Source organism: Lepidochelys olivacea (genome assembly GCF_965140295.1).
Source record: "Lepidochelys olivacea isolate rLepOli2 genome assembly, chromosome: 9".
Lineage (NCBI taxonomy): Eukaryota > Metazoa > Chordata > Testudines > Cheloniidae > Lepidochelys > Lepidochelys olivacea.
The window spans coordinates 5,356,644-5,374,384 of NC_140419.1; the positions used below are offsets into that span (position 1 = coordinate 5,356,644).

The window sequence follows — 17,741 nt, forward strand, 5'->3', positions numbered from 1 at the left end:
TCCCTGTATGTGTTACAGGCAAGTCACTCCTTTTGTTCAGAGAAAGGGGGAAATGAATCTATTTAGGGTAGGAAAGCATTCATGGTTTTAGCTGTTCCTTTTAGAGATGTGCCTGAATCAAAGGCCTGCATCCCTGAGCTTTAAGGGGCTCTAAATCCAGAACCAAACCCAGATCTGAATGTTGCTGTTAACCCCAGAATGACAATCCTGAACCCAACCCCTTCTGAGCTTTGCGGGGGTTGGAAACCTGGATCTGAGCCTAGATCTGACTGTCGTGATTAGAATCTTTCTCTGAAACCAGAGTGGAACCCCAAACTCTGAACTTTGGAGCTGTGGTGGGGAGAGGCTGAAATCTGGTCCCAAAAACCCATATCTGAATTCCAGCGCCCCGGCCCAAGTCTAATTTCAGTTATTTATGTTGGACAATTTTGTGTTTCATACATTCCCAGCTCATCTTGTGCTGGTGTCTTTGCAGCGCGCCCTGTTGAGAAGCAAATTTTAGCCATCTGGCACAGCAGCCTGGAAAAAAAACTTACAACACAAACACACACACACATACCCTTGCAGATTTAGAGACAAAAACCTAGCTGAGCCCTATGGCTTTTGTTGAAGTCCAGGAGACATCCCTGTGGAGTGAGAGGAGGGACTGTGAGAACAGCCTGGCTGAGTGGAGGACAGTTTCAGCACAGTCAGGTTTGTGTGTGTAGAACTGTAGCAGGCAGAGGAAGGCGTGACCTGCATGGAGAATGCCAGACAACTCCAGACACACACACACACACACACACAAATCTGTATTGAACAAAGATAAGGCAGACAGAGGAGCGTTTGGGACAAGACAGCCTATACCAAAAACACCCTCAGTGCAAGCAGATCAGAAAACACAAACAGCAGCAAAATGAGGTAAGTACCCATCTGGGAAACTGACAAGGGGATTCCCGTGCTATTTGGGCAGGGTTGGGGAGGGGATTTGCCTCTGGAAAATACTTTACTTTGACGATTGCTTTTTTTTTATTGCTTAGTCTGTGAGGCAAGCAACAAATAAAACATTGCCCGCATCTCGACTCCATGCCAGGGCTGGGATTGCGTGCCAGAGTCCCCAGGAATTCTAGCTTATGACTCGCCATGCAGGCTGGCTTTTTTGGGTTGCAAAGAAATCGCGTGATATCATTGCCGCTGAGTGCTGTATTTACACAGGGTTCGCTGGGATTCTGAAATGTGTGAGTTTCAGCAGAGGTGTTACATACTGTACGTGTTTCTGTTTCTCTGTTCACACCAAAGTCACTTTTCTCCCTTTCCTGAGGATAAGACTTTCCTGGCATGGCAGAGAAGTTTGATCTTATTTTTCCTCCTCTGTTACTGAGCAAGCAAAGCAAAGACATAACAGGCCAAATCTTGAGCTGGTGCAAAGTCGCATAGCTCCATCAAAGTCAAGGAGGCTTATACGGTTTACACCAGCTACAGATCTGCCCCCCCCCCAAATGTATTTCAACGAGAAGAGAAACAGATTTTTCCCTTCACACATTTTTGTGGTTTCGAAGAAGCCATCAAAAAGTTGTATGCTAAAACTCACTTGCGTTGAGAGAAAAATCAATCCAAAGGTCTCAGTTCTCGTTACCTTTCTCTGCGTCTCAGCAAAACCTGAGGAAAGTGCCTGTGGTACACAGAACCACGGCCCCGCTTTTAAAAGGGCTCCATCAGGCTAAAAAGAATTCGTAGATACCCTTTTAATTTCTTCACTGGCATAACTAACTCCGACGCTGATCTTGCAAACATTTGTCCAGGCTTTGTGGATAAATAGTTCTGCTGCCTTTAATGGCTTCCGAACGTCAAAACCTGAGTGTCTAGTTTTTAAAACTTATTTTTAATGGATTTGACTTTTGACACGGTCCCTTTACTGTTGCACTTTATCCACTTGGATAATGGAACTAAACTGCTTCGGTTCTGGTCAGCTTCAAGCCGAATGTCTCACGCCAAGCAGACCTCCTGTTTTCACGGGTTTTGTTAAAAAAAAATACTTAATTATATTAGATTTTTGTGCTGGAAAAACGCACAAGACTGGACATCAGGATGGCTGGATTATCAGCATTAATTTCCTGGGACCTGAGACAGGCGAAGAATCCAAACTCTGTTGTGACTTCGGGCAAGTCACCTAGGCCCAGAACCGGACAGAAAGCCTGAGACATGGGTGCTCACTTCCAGTGATTTCAGTAGAAATTAGGAGCCTACCTGCCTTTGAGGATCTGAGCCTTAACCTCTCTGGGCCTCAGTTTCCCCATCTGTAAAATGGGGATAATACCTACTCCCAAGAGAAAGAAAGAAAGAAGACTCACAAACAGAAAAGAGGGAAATGGATAAAAATTTAACTTTAGCCTCTCCCTACATAACATACACAATACGTCTATTGTAGTGCAGTTATGGAGATATAGACACTTGGAGAGTCAGCACTGGTCTACACTGGGAACTTACATTGGCCTAGCTACGTCTCTCAGGGGCATGAGAAATCCACACCTCTGAGCGACGTAGTTATGTCGATCTAACTCCTGGTGTAGACAGCACTAGGTCAATGGCAGAATCCTTTCATTGACCTAGTTAGTGTCTGCCTTTGGATTACCTACGCTGATGAGACAACCCATCCCGGCAGTGTAGATAGTGTCTACAAACCCTCAGTGATCCAAGTTTAGTGAGATGAGGGTAAGTAGCAATAATAAGACTTAGCTGTTATACCCCTGATTCTTTCATTAAGCCTATTTTAAAAGCTCCATTATTTTATTAAACTTTTGCATGTTTATTCTTCCATTAAATTAACATTTCCTGAACAACGCAGCATTAGTTAGCAGGATACTTTGCTGCCCCCTGTCTGTTCCTCAGAAAGTGTTAGATACCCTAGGTTTGTGAGGAGGCCGTGTGCAGAGATAGGAAATATTAAGCTGTAGATTGCACCTGTGTGCTATATCGTTCAAAGAGACTTGATTCCCTATTATATCCTTTGAGTCAGCACTAACATCCGCCCCCCAGCATGGGGACAGAGGACACTGTGATGCTTGGGCGCCCACCGGCTGAGTGAGATGAGGTCTCGACCACTTGTGTTCATTAACGATCCTAAACATTTCTCATCAGAGTCAGATTATTTGCCCCAGTATCTCACCAAATTCCCATTTGGAGTCATTACAATCTGCTTAAGGAAATCCCCCCATGGGGGAGCCATTCCTGGTTTCATAGAGTTCAAGGCCAGAAGGTACCACCAGGTCATCTTGTCTCACCTCCTGCCAAGCATAGACTGTTAAATCCCACCCGGCTACCCCTATCTTAAGCTCAAAGGGCGAGTCAACCTTTCCAGTGCCATGGGCTGGATGCTACTTGAGCAGGGCAGCGTCGTGGGCCACATGCAGAAATATGTGCTCTACAAAATGGCGGCCACCACTCCGGGATGCCATTTTCGTAGAGCAGGTCTGCTGAGGGGGCAGACACGTTCAGGGACTGGATGGAATCATTCCCTGGGCCAGATCTGGCCCACAGGCTGCCAGTTGGACTATCACAGGAGACTAAACTGCATGCCACCAGGAGGGAACATGAGAGACCGAGGTGTCACTAAGGCCCCTGACCTGGCAGGAAATTGTTAAGTGAGACATGCCCCGGTGATTTTGGCAAGTGGACCACATCCCATGCTGCAGAGGAAGGTGAAAAGAACCTCCTCACTTGCCATCCTGAAGCCATAGTGTACTGGTCCCAGGCACTTTTCAAAGTAGAACCACCCTGGAACGTGGGACAAACCAAGTAGATTGTGTCCTCGGTGGGTTTCAGCCTGGGGAAACATTAATTTGATCTTCATGTGTGTTTTGCAGGTACCTTTTGGCCTGGTCCCTTTGTGCCTTCCTATTTGGTAGTGCAGCTGCCATTGAGTTAACAGACATGTTTGGGGAGATCCAGTCCCCTAACTTCCCAGATTCCTACCCCAGTGACTCAGAAGTGACTTGGAATATTTCTGTGCCAGATGGATTTAGAATCAAGCTCTACTTCATGCATTTTGACCTGGAATCGTCCTACCTCTGTGAATATGACTACGTGAAGGTGAGATGCCCAAACGGCTCTGTGCCGTTGCTGTAGTGTGTCAGCCCAAGAGCCAGGAGGGCATGCAGCTTGGCCGTGTTGGAGAGCTTAGTGTAGCAGCAGCGTGGGCGAGGAGCTTTTTTCATTCACAGGGCACAAGCGTTGCCTTGCCAAGTAGGAAACTAAGAGGGAGCTGAGTTGGCGCTTATCAGCCAATGGCAAAAGGGACAAAGGCAGATCAGGTGATGTTCTTTATTGGATTAACGAATATGTTGTGAAGAGGGACAGGCAGGATGTTCAGATACAGGGCTTAGACCCAGAGTGTGAACCTGAACCCAAATGCCAGCACACCGTGATGCTCCCTAAGGAGAACGTGTGGTGGCAAATGTGCCAGGATCATGGCAGGTGACAAAGATAATAAAGGCATGATGCCAAGGCCAGGAGCATGCATAGAAGATGCCTTTAATTTGGAAAGGTTTTTTCATGTGCCATGCCTCACATCTTGAAAGCTAAATGATCCTTGCAGGCTCCGCCTTACCCTCTAGTGAAGAAGAGTCCTGTATCCGATTCAAACTGTATCCAGTTCAAGTCACTAGCTATGGGCTTGAGCCACTACATTTGGATCTGGTCCCAGACTCTCCCAAAGGTCGTCAGACCTAAAGGTTTGGTCTGGTCCATTACAGGAGCAGGGATTGGCTGTTAAAGTTTGGGTCCAGACTTCCAGGCTGTCTTTTACAGTCATCCACATGGTAGGTAGGACTTTCTGGTTGACATCCCTCTGTGGGAGCTGTAACAACCCTGAGCAATCCAAGATTTTGGGCTGACACCTCCTCTGAAAGATAGCATCTCCAGCCACACCGCATTTCCTTACTACCGTCCCGGGGCAAAGAGATCAGTGCTGCCACGGAGCGCCACCTACTGGAGCAGCCAGTACAGACAAGCAAAACATTGGTAGTTAGCTCCCACTTTCTGTGCTGACCCTGGCCTATAGGACTGGACATACGTTACCATTACCGAAGGTTGTCAGTAGAGACGAGTCCAGTTCCAAACCCCGCCGATCATTGAGATGGGAGGAGCATGGATCTGGAGCTGAATTTCACGCCTTAGCCCCCATCTCTTGTTTCCAGCTCATTTAGATTTCTGCTTTGAGAAAACAAAACAAAAACATTTGTATTTTATTTTTCCTGCTTTAGTTGTTTTTTGAACTGTGCAGGCCTGTTTCCCTTACTAACAGCGCTCGCTGCTATTTGATTAGTCCTTTCTGCTTTTCCTGGCTTTCCTCCAAGAACAAAGGTCACAGACACATACATATATATATAACTTTACAAAAAAGCAATGAGCTTGAAGATAGAATTCATTGGAACCTCCCCAGTTCCAAGCATTACCCTTCACTCCCTCCCCCAACCCTCATGTTCTCATCATAACAATCCCTTTTATTTGCACCTGGTGCCATTTGGCAGCAGAACTCCTCTTGCTCCTGGGTTTCCATAAGAGGCTGGTATTTTTTACAGGGCTTTAGATCTCAGCTGTATAAATTTGCTCCAGGCTGAAATTTATCCTGCAAAGCCTCAGCCAGGGAATTACATTCTTGCTGTGAAACGCTCAGAAACATCCATCTGGCTGTTTTGATGGTGACCTGAAAACTATCCGTATGTATTTAGATGAAATAATTACAAAGTTCTGAGCCAAAATTCTGAGGAGAGTGTCCAAGCGGCTGTGCGAATCTATGGAGATTTCCAGCCTTGGTTCATCTCCCCAGCTTTTGTTAATATCGGTGGATTTTATGAAGGGGGCATATGCTCTAAAGGCCCATCGAACTGAGCGGGAGACTCTCCATTGATTTTGATGGATTTTGGACCAGTCAATAAGGCACTCTTCAAGGCACTCTACAACATCACCACTGCACAAACACCTGGGCTAATCCATTGTGACCATCATTGTAACACAGAACAAAATCCTGGCTTGGGACAGGAAGAGGAAAGGTCAAGTGGTGCGTCAGCCATGTGCCTCTGTTTCCCAGAGGTCAACACAACTGAGGCCGAGAGTCATATTAGCCGACATGGGTCCTGATTGACAGCTGCTGAATTCAGGGCAAAGGATGAATCACCTCTGAGCCAATCAGAGAACATGTCCAAATCTCGGCTTCCTGACTGGCTCTTCAGAGGTGAATAATAATTTTTCCGGAGCTCTAAATCCATTCCGCATTTTAAAACAATAGTTGTAAAAACAATAAAGGAAGAACTTGCTCCCTCGCAAGGAATTGGCAAATTAGACTTGGGGACTGTGATGAGTCTAGTCAAGGGCACAAAGAATTCCTCCTACAAAGAGAGATTGAATAGATTGGGCTTGTTCACCTTAGAAAGGAGCCGTATCAGAGGGGCCAGGAGAAAAGTACAAGAAATTACACACATGCACAACAACATGACAGGAATGTTAAGGGAGCAATCTCGAGCCCTCAGAAGCTAGGAGATACCAGAATTAAAGTCTCCTATGCAATCTTCATTCAGCCCCCCCCCTTGTACATATGCATTATGAAACCATCTTTAATTGTATGAGCACGTACTATTCTTTCCAGAGGATCCCTGCCTTAATCAGTGCCCGGGATGGATGGTGCTCACTCTCTCTTTTCTTTTATCCTCATTGTTCAGTGGGTGGCCCCAGCCCTCACTTACTGCCCCCATCCAACTCTGCTCTGAAGACAGAATAATTCATTTCCTTGTGGGTTTTTCCATGGTGCTTATATCAAAGTGCTTCACAGACATTAATGGGTTTATTCTCCCAGCCTGCCTATGAGATAGGGCAGTGCTATTATCCTCATTTTACAAATGGGGAGCTGTGGTGCACAGGGACATTAAGGTCACAGGTCTTCACTAATTTGGGGTGGCCGATTTGAGCCCCCTAGGACCTGAGCTTTCAGAGTACTTAGCATTATACCACACTTTATATGGTCAGAGCATTGACTTCAGTTGTAGCTGTGAGTGCCCAGCGTTTCTATAAATCAGGCCCCAGCCTCTCAAGTCAGGCACCAAGAAAATGAGGAACCCACAGCTATGGCCACCTGTGAAAAGGCTGGTTTAAGTGACTTGCCCAGTATCACACAGGGACTCTATGGCAGAGGCAGGGACAGACTCTAATTCTCCAGCACAGCGTTCAGCATGAATCTGTCCCTTCTCTTCCAACTGGCCCCAGCCTCGTTCGCTGCACACCTTCCAGCTTCTGCAACGGCCGACAACAGCCTCTTGCCCTACAAAATCCTGATTCACCCCAGGTCTGTCCTGTCCCAAGCTCTCCCACCCCAGGTCTGCCTCTTTCCCCCCCTGCATTCGAGTCAGACAGCTTCCTCCACCACACTGGGACTATTCACAGAGTAAGGCCTAGTTTCAGAGTAGCAGCCGTGTTAGTCTGCGTCCACAAAAAGAACAGGAGTACTTTGTGGCACCTTACAGACTAAATCAATTTGTTAGTCTCTAAGGTGCCACAAGTACTCCTGTTCTTTTCTTTAGAGTAAGGCCTAGGTACTACTTAGTGGGAATGCGGTTATTGGATTGTGGTCCTCCTGGGAAAATCTGGCTCAGTTCCAGGCGAACCGGTGCCGATCAGGGGTGGTTTTGTGCACAGTTCCACCTGAGACTTAGGCCTTGTCTACACTACGGGGGGGGGGGGTCCATCTAAGTTACACAACTTCAGCTATGTGAATAATGTAGCTGAAGTCAATATACTTAGATCTACTTACCGCGGGGTCCACACTAGGCAACACTGACGGGAGACGCTGTCCCGTCCACTCCCCTTCCGCCTCTCCTTCAGGTGGAGTAAGTAAAGGAGTCGACGGGAGAGTGACCTGCGGTCGATTTAGCAGGTCAAGACCTGCTAAATCGACCTCCGATGCATCAATCACCGCACATTGATCCCTCAGTAAGTGTAGACAAGCCCTAAGCGAAATGCCTCAACTTCGGTGGAATTTCTCACCTCACTCAGACCCAGAAAATCAAAGTGGAGCTCCCAGGGATGTGACTCCGAAATAACAATAGGTTGGCATGATCTCCTGCAAATCAGACCAAGCAGCTTCACTCAGCTCAGGATAATAGACCTGGAGGCAGGGCAGCTTGAGATTCACTGGAACAAGAGTCAATGATATTCATTGTTTATGTCACCTCGAGGCTCTTTACAGGCAAATTGGGAAGAAACAGCCTCATCCCCAAGGAGCTTACTGTGCTGGGCTGAGGTTTTCAAATCTAACTCGGGGATCTAGACCCACAACTTCCATTCCTTTCGAGGGAGGGATTCTGCCAAAAGCCCGTACCTGGATTTGAAAATTTCAGCCTAAGGCCCCGTGTTCCTGCAGTTTTATGCCCTCAGCAGGGATCTCTGTCATAGGAGTCAGCCCAGCGGATTTAATAGCAGGATCAGGGCTGAGGTTAGACATTCCTGACATTGATTTTAATCTGGTAATTTCTTTATTATAATTAAAAGTGAACCCCTTGAATGAGTCGATTGCATCACACTCTGCACATCACGAGCCTCTGTAACCCACGTCCTCCTTCCCCAGTCTTTGCATCAGCACTGATTCAGGAAATCACTTAAGCTAGGACTTAAGGCCCATTGATATCAGTGAGATTTTAGCATGTGCTTAAATGCTTTCTGGAATTAGGGGCTCAGTTTGCAACCCCCACATGTTGCATCGTGTATAAATGTAGACAGGACAAGGAGAGTCTCGGAGGGCTTGTCTAGCTATTCTGGAATTGCTCCACATGTGAACACTCTATTCCAGAATAAAAATCACTCTGGATTGGGAATAATTTGTGCACTCACCAAATTTATTCTGCGAGAGCTATTCTGATCAATTTCCCCGTGTAGACAAACCCATACTGTGTGTTCATGCAGCACCCAACACAATGGAGCTCTGAACTTCTGGGTGGTGCTGTCACACTGACCGACAGAGGGGAGGGCGTGACTGTAAGGTAAAGTCAGGAGATTTTTCATTGTTGAGATCAGCCGTGTCTCGAGTGGCTGCAGATTTTGCATTCACAACTAGTTGCAGAGGCAGGAGAGGCTGATTAGCCAGGAAAGGCCAAGCCAAAGAAGGGAGCTTTTAGGAGCAGCTGAAGGAGAAAACAGAGGTGGTTAGTCACACTGGATCAGGGAAGCTGCTCAATAGGGGGCATCGTGAAAGAAGCCAGTATTTACATTGTGAAGAGAGTGGTCACTTTGGATGGGCTATTACCAGCAAGAGAGTGAGTTTGTGTGTGGGGGGGAGGGTGAGAAAACCTGGATTTGTGCTGGAAATGGCCCAACTTGATGATCACTTTAGATAAGCTATTACCAGCAGGAGAGTGAGTTTGTGTGTGTATGGGGGTGGCGGGGGGGGGTGAGAAAACCTGGATTTGTGCTGGAAATGGCCCACCTTGATTATCATGCACATTGTAGGGAGAGTGGTCACTTTGGATAAGCTATTACCAGCAGGAGAGTGAGTTTGTGTGTGTGGTTTTTGGAGGGGGGTGAGGGAGTGAGAGAACCTGGATTTGTGCTGGAAATGGCCCACCTTGATTATCATACACATTGTGAAGAGAGTGGTCACTTTGGATGGGCTATTACCAGCAGAAGAGTGAGTTTGTGTGTGGGGGGGCGGAGGGTGAGAAAACCTGGATTTGTGCTGGAAATGGCCCAACTTGATGATCACTTTAGATAAGCTATTACCAGCAGGACAGTGGGGTGGGAGGGGGTATTTTTTCATGGTCTCTGTGTGTGTATAATGTCTACTGCAGTTTCCACGGTATGCATCCGATGAAGTGAGCTGTAGCTCACGAAAGCTCATGCTCAAATAAATTGGTTAGTCTCTAAGGTGCCACAAGTCCTCCTTTTCTTTTTGCGAAGACAGACTAACACGGCTGTTACTCTGAAACCTGTCATTGTGTTGTGATACTGACGTGATCCCCCTGAGGACTGCAGCTGCATTCAGGGCGTGGGCTGCAAAGGGTCAGCCTCATGTTGTTTGAGGCGCTGTGCTCGTTTGCCATCCCTAGCCCATAAGAAGAGGAAGGAACTGGTGAAGACCCTGCTCTTGAGAGATATCTGCAGTGAAGTATATTGCAAGACCACAGGCCAGGCTGGACTGTGGAAAGGCCAAATGGTGCCCCAGTTGCATGGTTTTAGAAGTGTGTATAACACTGCAGAGTGGATACATCTTGTGCTACGCTCAAGCCACACGATGCCATCTTGAGAGCATCAGTGAGTGCCCCTGTCCTGTACACATTTCCATGGAACTGCAACTTGCTGCCATAAAAGGGTCCCTGCAGATTTGTCTTTATCAGTGGTTGTTTCCCCGGCCCTGCACTGTGCATGGCATTTGGAGAGTCCCATGTACGGATTCCTCCGCTCAGTGCTTGGACCACTGCAAAGGAACGTCTGGATATACTGGATATTGATGTAATCGACAACATTCCTAGAGAAGCTTCATCGCAATGTGTGGTCAGATTCATGACATTCAAAAAGGCCGTATTCCTGGTGTCACGGAGTCCCTGGGCGATGCTCTGGAACTGCTCCCCGTGAAGCCAGTCAGGACTCTGGGGTAGTCGCCTTTCTGTGAGCAGCCTGTCTTCAGGACACACAGCTCACACAGCTTCCACCTTCCTGGGTCTGACCTCGGAGCATTCAGCATCCTCTGCCCCTCCGTGCGCTTCCCCCCAGCGAGTCCACTCAGGTGGGGCTCCTGGGGAAGCCAGAGGGTCCTGCCCCCCAACTTCGCAGTCAGACGGGACTCTCAGCCAGCCAGTAAAACAGAAGGTTTATTAGACAACAGGAACATGGTCTAAAACAGAGCTTGCAGGTGCAGAGAACGGGACCCCTCAGCTGGGTCCATTTTGGGGGGCAGTGAGCCAGACAACCACGTCTGCACTTCACTCCATGTCCCAGCCAGCCCCAAACTGAAACTCCCTCCAGCCCTCCTCCTCTGGGCTTTGTTCCTTTCCCCGGGCCAGGTGGTCACCTGATTCCTTTGTTCTCCAACCCTTTAGCTCTCACCTCGCAGGGGGGAAGGGCCCAGGCCATCAGTTGCCAGGAAACAGGGTGTCGGCCATTCTCTGTGTCCAGACTCCTGCACACACCGGCCCTCTAGGGCTCTGCAATGATCATACACCCTTACCCCACCACCTAGATACTTAAGAACTGCCTAGAGGAAACTGAGGCACCCCCATACTATTCAGAGGAAACATTAAGAAGAGTCCCACTTCGTCACACCTGGCCAATCCAGATAGTGGAAATTCCCACAGCCTGGGAATATCCTCCAGTGACATACAGTCACTGTCCTGTGTCACTCACCCCTATTCACGTAGGTCACCAGCTTAAGTGTACAGTCAAGAGGATGGCCAGGACACCACTGCATCGGATTAATCCCTCCCTGCCAGAATGACCCCTTGAGACCCTTAGCAGCCAAGGTAAGACAGAGTTGCTCTGTCTTTATTACTGGCTCCAGCTTTGGAAATCTTTGCCCTCATCCCATTCTCCATTCCTGCCAGCCTGGGCTTGCAACGAGCGCAGATCAGCCAGTCCAGAGAACCTGGGTCTGTATATAGGGGGAGACCCAGAGTACTTTTTAACATTTCCTAAACTGGGCTAAATGACCTGCTGGTGACATGGAATTGTGTCCTTCCACATTAATGGTGGATTTGTCCCTAACTGCCTAATTTGTATGTGCACATTTGCAAGCTAAAGTGCCTCTAAGTACCGGCTTTGCACAATCCCACGCATATTTTCAAGGACAATTTAGAAAACGTGGCCCAGAAGATGTACATGAACCTAGAATCTTCATTCAACCCGCCTGCTGGGCTAGCAGAACAGCTGTGATCCCTGGCCAGCTCTCCAGGAAACTCCAGATTTCACAGCATGAGTGTCAAGAAAGAGACCTCGGAGTCATCAGGGAGAGTTCTCTGAACACCTCTACTCAACGTGCAGTGGCCGGTAAAAAAACAAACAGAATGTTTAGGAACCAACAGGAAAGGGACAGATAATAAGACAGAAAATATCATAATGCCTCTGTATAAATCCATGGTATGCCCACACCTTGAATACTGCATGCGGTTCTGGTCACCCCCTTTCAGAAAAGATATATTAGAATTGCACAACATACAGAGAAGGGCAACGACAATGTTTGGGGGTGTGGAACAGCTTCCATATGAGAGAGATTAATAAGACTGGGACTGGTCAGCTTGGAAAAGAGACGACTAAGGGGGTATATGACAGAGGTCTATAAAATAATGACTGGTGTGGAGAAAAGTGAACAGGGAAGTGTTATTTACCCCTTCACATAACACAGGAACTAGGAGTCACCCAATGAAATTAACAGGCAGCAGGTTTAAAATAAACATAAGGAAGTATTTCTTCACACAACCCACAGTTAATCTGTGGAACTCATTGCCAGGGGATGCTGTGAAGACCAAAAGCATAAGCGGGTTCAAAAAAGAATAGATGAGTTCATGGAAGATAGGTCCATCAATGGCCCTTAGCCAAGATGGCCAGGCACACAGCCCCAAGCTCTGGGTGTCCCTAAACCTCCAACTGCCAGAGTGGGAGTGGATGACAGGGGATGGATCACTTGATAGTTGCCCTGTTCTGTTCATTCCCTCTGAAACACCTGGCACCAGCCACTGTCAGAAGACAGGATACTGGGCTAGATGGACTATTGGTCTGATCCAATATGGCCGTTCTTATGTCAGTGATTGGGATGTGGGTGGGCATGCCCAGTGGCTAGAGCAGGAGTCAGAAGTCAGAGCCCAGGCTCAGAGCTGGAGTGAGAGGCCAGATGCGAGAGCCCAGGGTCAGGGCCAAAGTCAGGAATTGGAACTGAGGGTCAGCGTGGAGTCAGGCAAAGCAGGAGCAGGAGATATCACAACTGTGAGCAAGCGCTTTAAGCAGCAGCTAAACGCTTCCTAACTCTTAGGGTAGGTAAGTCCTGAAACAGGTGACCCAGGAAGGCTGTAGAATCCCCATCATTGGAGGTTTTCAGGAATGGGCTGGACAAACACCTGTCAGGGGTGGTCTAGGTATGCTTGGTCCTGCCTCAGTGCCCAGGACCAAACCAGATGACCTCTCGAGCTCCCTTCCAGCCCGACATTTCTAGGTTTTTATGGACAGAGACACAAACATCGAGCAAGAATCTGGAACCCTTCCGGGCGATGGCATTTTCCCACAGGACGAGTCCCACCTACTTAACGTGAGTAAGAGCTGCAGAGCCGGGCTCGCAGAAAAGACCAGCGTCCTTGCTGAAGGTATCTGCGACGCTTTATCTGCGATGGACTCCATCCCCTCCAGCACATGGCGCGGTGACAGGCCTCTGGCAGTAAAATAAACAGAAAGGTCACACTCCCTGGCTCATATTTGCTGCTGCTGCTGAGGACTGTATACTTTTTCGTAGATCATTTACATCCAGAGAGCTGGCTGGTAATTAAATCTCGGCTGTTTGTTTGGAGTCTCCCTGTCCGGGGTCATTATGTCAACATTTTCACTAGAGAAGATATGTCCCTTTGGGAAACATCAATTGCAGTGGAGAAATTCACTGCAAGAATACGCTGAACTTAATCCTGGTTTAAAAAACAGTAACATTCTCTCTACTGCATGTTAAATCCTCTTAAAAGTTGGACAACAAATGCCATTGGCCCCTTTACTATCTTTTCCAATTCAGTCAATCTCGCGTTCTTAGTTCAAAGCCATTTGCACCCAGATCAATCAGTAGGGTAATGATTTATGAGTCTACTCTGGCCTTTCTTCTTGGACAATTGCTGCGGGGTCCAAAAGAAATGAGGTCTCCTTGGGCACACACTGAATCAGGAGATGCAGCCCCTGCTCCCTCAGATTTCATATTCAAGGCCAGATCGTCCGCTGGTTTCAATCACCGTAGCTCCTTTGACTTAGCCAGAGCAACAACGGTTTTGTTGAGCACAGAGCCTGCCCTTCGTACGGCACCAGCGGAAGGATAACCAGGGCAATGACACCTTGCAGATCTGTTTTGAAATCCCCAAGTTAATGGAATTTTGTAAGCGCCAAATGGAATTTGTCTTTCCGCTCAGCACTGGAAATATCTGCAGCAGGAAAACAGCACAAAGCAGGCCGTCAAGAAATGCAGCCATCACTGCTTCCTTTGCCCTCCCAAGAATGCACTAATTGGACAGAGGAGAGCAAAACATACCACTTGTAATGTATCTAAACGGCTCATTAGGCAGAGCAATCCTAGGGCAGGGCTGAAGGCCCTCTGGGAACATGACAGCAGGAGGGGAGATCCCGACAGATTGGAAAGGGACACTCAGTAGTGTCTGCAGAGCTTCTTTGCTTTTACCGTATACAGCCTTCTGGAATGAAATAAGCCACACGTTCCGTGGGGTCCTCACAACATTACCAAAGATGATTCTTGTTATTAGAGATGAGGCCAAGCGGGGACATGAGACCCAAGCCCCCTCGGTCTCAGCAGAAAGTCAGATCTGAAGGATGTAGGACAGGTTCTCCACTGCATCAGGACCAGAACAGTGGATCTACACCTCTCAAAGCTTTGAAGATAGTTGGGGCTCAGAACCAATGGTGGAGACCTACCTTCAGTCACAGTTTAAATCTGGCAGTTGGGAGGGGAGGTGTTGAATTGACATTTCAGCTGGTGTTCTCATCTCCTTGTGGGAGGGAGTTCCCCAGTCTACGTCCAACTCCTGGGAAGGTTCCTGTCTCTGACGCTTGTGACCCTCCCACTACTGGCGGACGGATTCGTTGTTCCAGTCCAATGGAGCTGTGGTGGAAGATCACAGTTGCAGAGGGCGTGGTGTCTCTCCGATAGCTACGGTCAATCCCACAGAGGGCTCTGAGTACTGGGGCAGAGGCCTGGTGAGGCAGAGCAGAGAGCAAAGTGCCCAGCTGATGCCTTCGCAGTGACTTGTGTCCACAAGCAGATGGGCTGCTGCGTTTTGTACCAGCCGGAGCTTTTTCCAGGAGCTAGCATTCTCCATATGCTGCCTCTGCCTTGTAGGCACCATACAGGGAGCATACAGATGGCTTTCTGCTTTGTGCGGCCGGCCCTGTCTGCAGCTGGCGTTTGCACTGGATCCGTCGGACCCCAACGCCAGCGGAGAACTGCTCACCCGTAATGTGATATGATATGTGCCCTGGTGCTGTGAGCAGGGGGGTCTGTGCCTGGAGTCTGGGTTAAATCAAGCCAGGGTTGTAGATCGGCTCCGCCTTTACATATTTGTCCTTCATTTAATCCAAATTCTAAAACTGTTGTGGTCCAAATGCTGCCCCCTTTCTCTGGGGGCTCTGGCCCAACTGAACCCGTGCCACTGCATGGCAGAAAGGGTGGGCTGTACGTGGGGCCTACGTCCCCAGTGAGCCAAGAGACAGGCTGCCACAGGGGCTCCCTGCACCCCAGGATTTGGAGGGGAGGAGCTAGACATGGGCTCCAAGAAGTGAGGCTGGAGCCCAGGGAGCACCACAGTGAAATCCTCCAGCCCAGGAAGGGGGATCGCACATGTCCCCAGGGCTGCTGCTGCCTTGAGGCAACAGAAATGGCCAGGCAGAGCTGTCAGGGGAACGGATTCCAGGCCAAGCTCGCCACCCAGCCGCCACTGTGAGCCTGGCACCTCCCCCAGGTGCTGGGTTGCAGGCCTGGCACTAGGTGAGGAGGAAAGATTTTGCAGCTCTGCATGCTAGCGAGAGCTTTAGGAACACCTTGAAAGCTCCTGCCTGTCATGCTCACAGTTTCCACATGCACCCTCCTCACTCGTACAAACACAGCCCTGTCCAACTCACAACCCCCCACGTGCCCATTCCCCTGATGTCTGCAAATACACACACACACAATTGCCGCACACACTAATTCCCCTCCCTCGCACACACACACTCCTCACACACTCACTTGCCTTTCTCTCACACCTGTCACACTCCCAGACCCCTTCATTTTGTTGGTGCAGGCCCCTGTGTCACACCCACCCCATCCGTATCCCAACAGAAACAGGAGCTCAGTCACTTGGCCGCCCATCCTCACATTCCCAGGACAGTCCAGATCGTCCAAACCCACCAGCATGCAGAGCCCTCTCCTCTGTGGGACATGGGGAGCCAGCCGTTCCAAACCCCAAGACCAGAGAACCCTCCAGAGGGAGGGAGATGGGAAGATCAGGGCAGCCGCAGTGCTGATCCATCCTCTGGCAATGGGGGACGGCTTCTTTAGTCCTCCCCTTAATAGAATTCACTTGGCATGAAAAGGAGCAGGGCTGGCACAAGCTGGGAAAGCAACATTCCTCCACCACCCCCTCCCCCAGTGGGGGAAAGCAGGGGGGCTCTTCCTATTCAAATCTCCTCATAGGAACGCAGGCAAGGTGCTGCGAAAAGCAGCTGGAGGTTACAATGCCCAGGCCAGCATGGAGCTAGGAGCCGAGGGAGGGGACAAGCTGACAACACAACACCACAGCAACGGACCAAGATGGGCTGACTGCAGCGGCATTTATGTGGGGTCTCTCTCTGCTCTGTACAGCAGGCAATCTGTACCCACGCTGGTTTTCACTGAGGCAGCGTCATTCCCAGCATGGGTACGCGTACTCCCACCGGCCTGATGGAGCTAGCATGCTAAAAATAGCAGTGTCACTCTGATCTGCACGGGCAGCCACCCCAGCCAAGATCCCAGGGACGTACTCTGGGTGGCTAGCCCCTTCCCGCAGAGCTCACACGCGGATGTCTGCCCAAGATGGAAATTGTACCTCCAGTGCCAGTGAACTCCAGCAAAGGCGTATGAGACCTTATTCACATGCGGATCCCCGGGGTATTAAACAATACCAGCCTACTGACATCCTGAACTGACAATCATTTAAAATGACTCATTTGTCCCCCTTCCGTGGAGAGATCACAAAGGAAACATTTTCAAAAGCATCCAAAGTTCCATTTTCAAAAGTCACCTGCAGGACTTTCAGTGGGACTTGGGCATCTAAGCCTTTTGAAATTGGGAACCCAGGCTCCGAAGTCATTTCAGGTGCATTAGAAAACTTGACCCCAGTGCCTTTAGCAAACATAAATGAATTTAGCCTCCCCGTCCCACTGGGAGTCAGGAATTAGCTCCATTTTATGAGCAGGACGAAGAGGCACAGAGCGATTTACCCGAGATCAGAGGCAGAGCTAGAGCAGAACACAAGAGTCATCTCTCCTTTGCCACGACACCGACAACAAACCTCTCGGCGGTTAGGCAGCTGGTGGACTGAGATCACTCCCTCTGACATTGACCAGTATTGTTGCACTGTGGCCTTGGTCACCTCTCTCTGCCTGTATCCATCAGTATACTTAGGCTGTCAGCTCTGCGAGGCAGGGCGGGTCATTTCTGTTCTGTGTTTGTACCGCACCTTGCAGAGTGGGGTCCTGGTCAAGGACTGGGGTGCCTATGTGCTACCACACTATGAATAAATAATAACGGTAATAATCACTTATATATGAAATAGAGCTGGCTGAACATATTCAGCTAAATGAAATTTCACTGAAATAGGCTGTTTCATCAAAGCTGAAATGTTTTGGAGAGACATATGGGTTCCAATGATCTTTTCATTAGAATGGTTTTGAGGTCCAATGCTCTTGGTTTATTTCTGAGCAGAGAGGGAGGGGGCAAGTGCCATTCTGACCCAATTCCATTTCGCGAAAAATGTTCAAAGGATTTTGGTTTTGTTCTGATGCCTAATGAAAACAAA

The 17,741-nt window shown here is 48.8% G+C and overlaps 1 protein-coding gene across 6 annotated transcripts in view; it reads left to right on the top strand.

Annotated features, from left to right (window-relative positions):
- The first annotated feature begins 675 nt into the window (after positions 1 to 675).
- The window catches only part of MASP1 (MBL associated serine protease 1), a 70,526-nt gene continuing 53,460 nt past the window's right edge, over positions 676 to 17,741 (top strand). For 2 of the 6 annotated variants that reach the window (XM_084638129.1, XM_084638131.1), the window contains exons 1-2: positions 679 to 900; positions 3,843 to 4,068. In XM_084638129.1, the coding sequence (XP_084494255.1) occupies positions 896 to 900; positions 3,843 to 4,068 (231 nt within the window). In that variant the 5' untranslated portion in view covers positions 679 to 895. Of the gene's footprint in view, positions 901 to 3,842; positions 4,069 to 17,741 lie in introns of all 6 variants that reach the window. The other 4 variants (XM_084638133.1, XM_084638132.1, XM_084638130.1 and 1 more) reach the window with 3 other exon arrangements.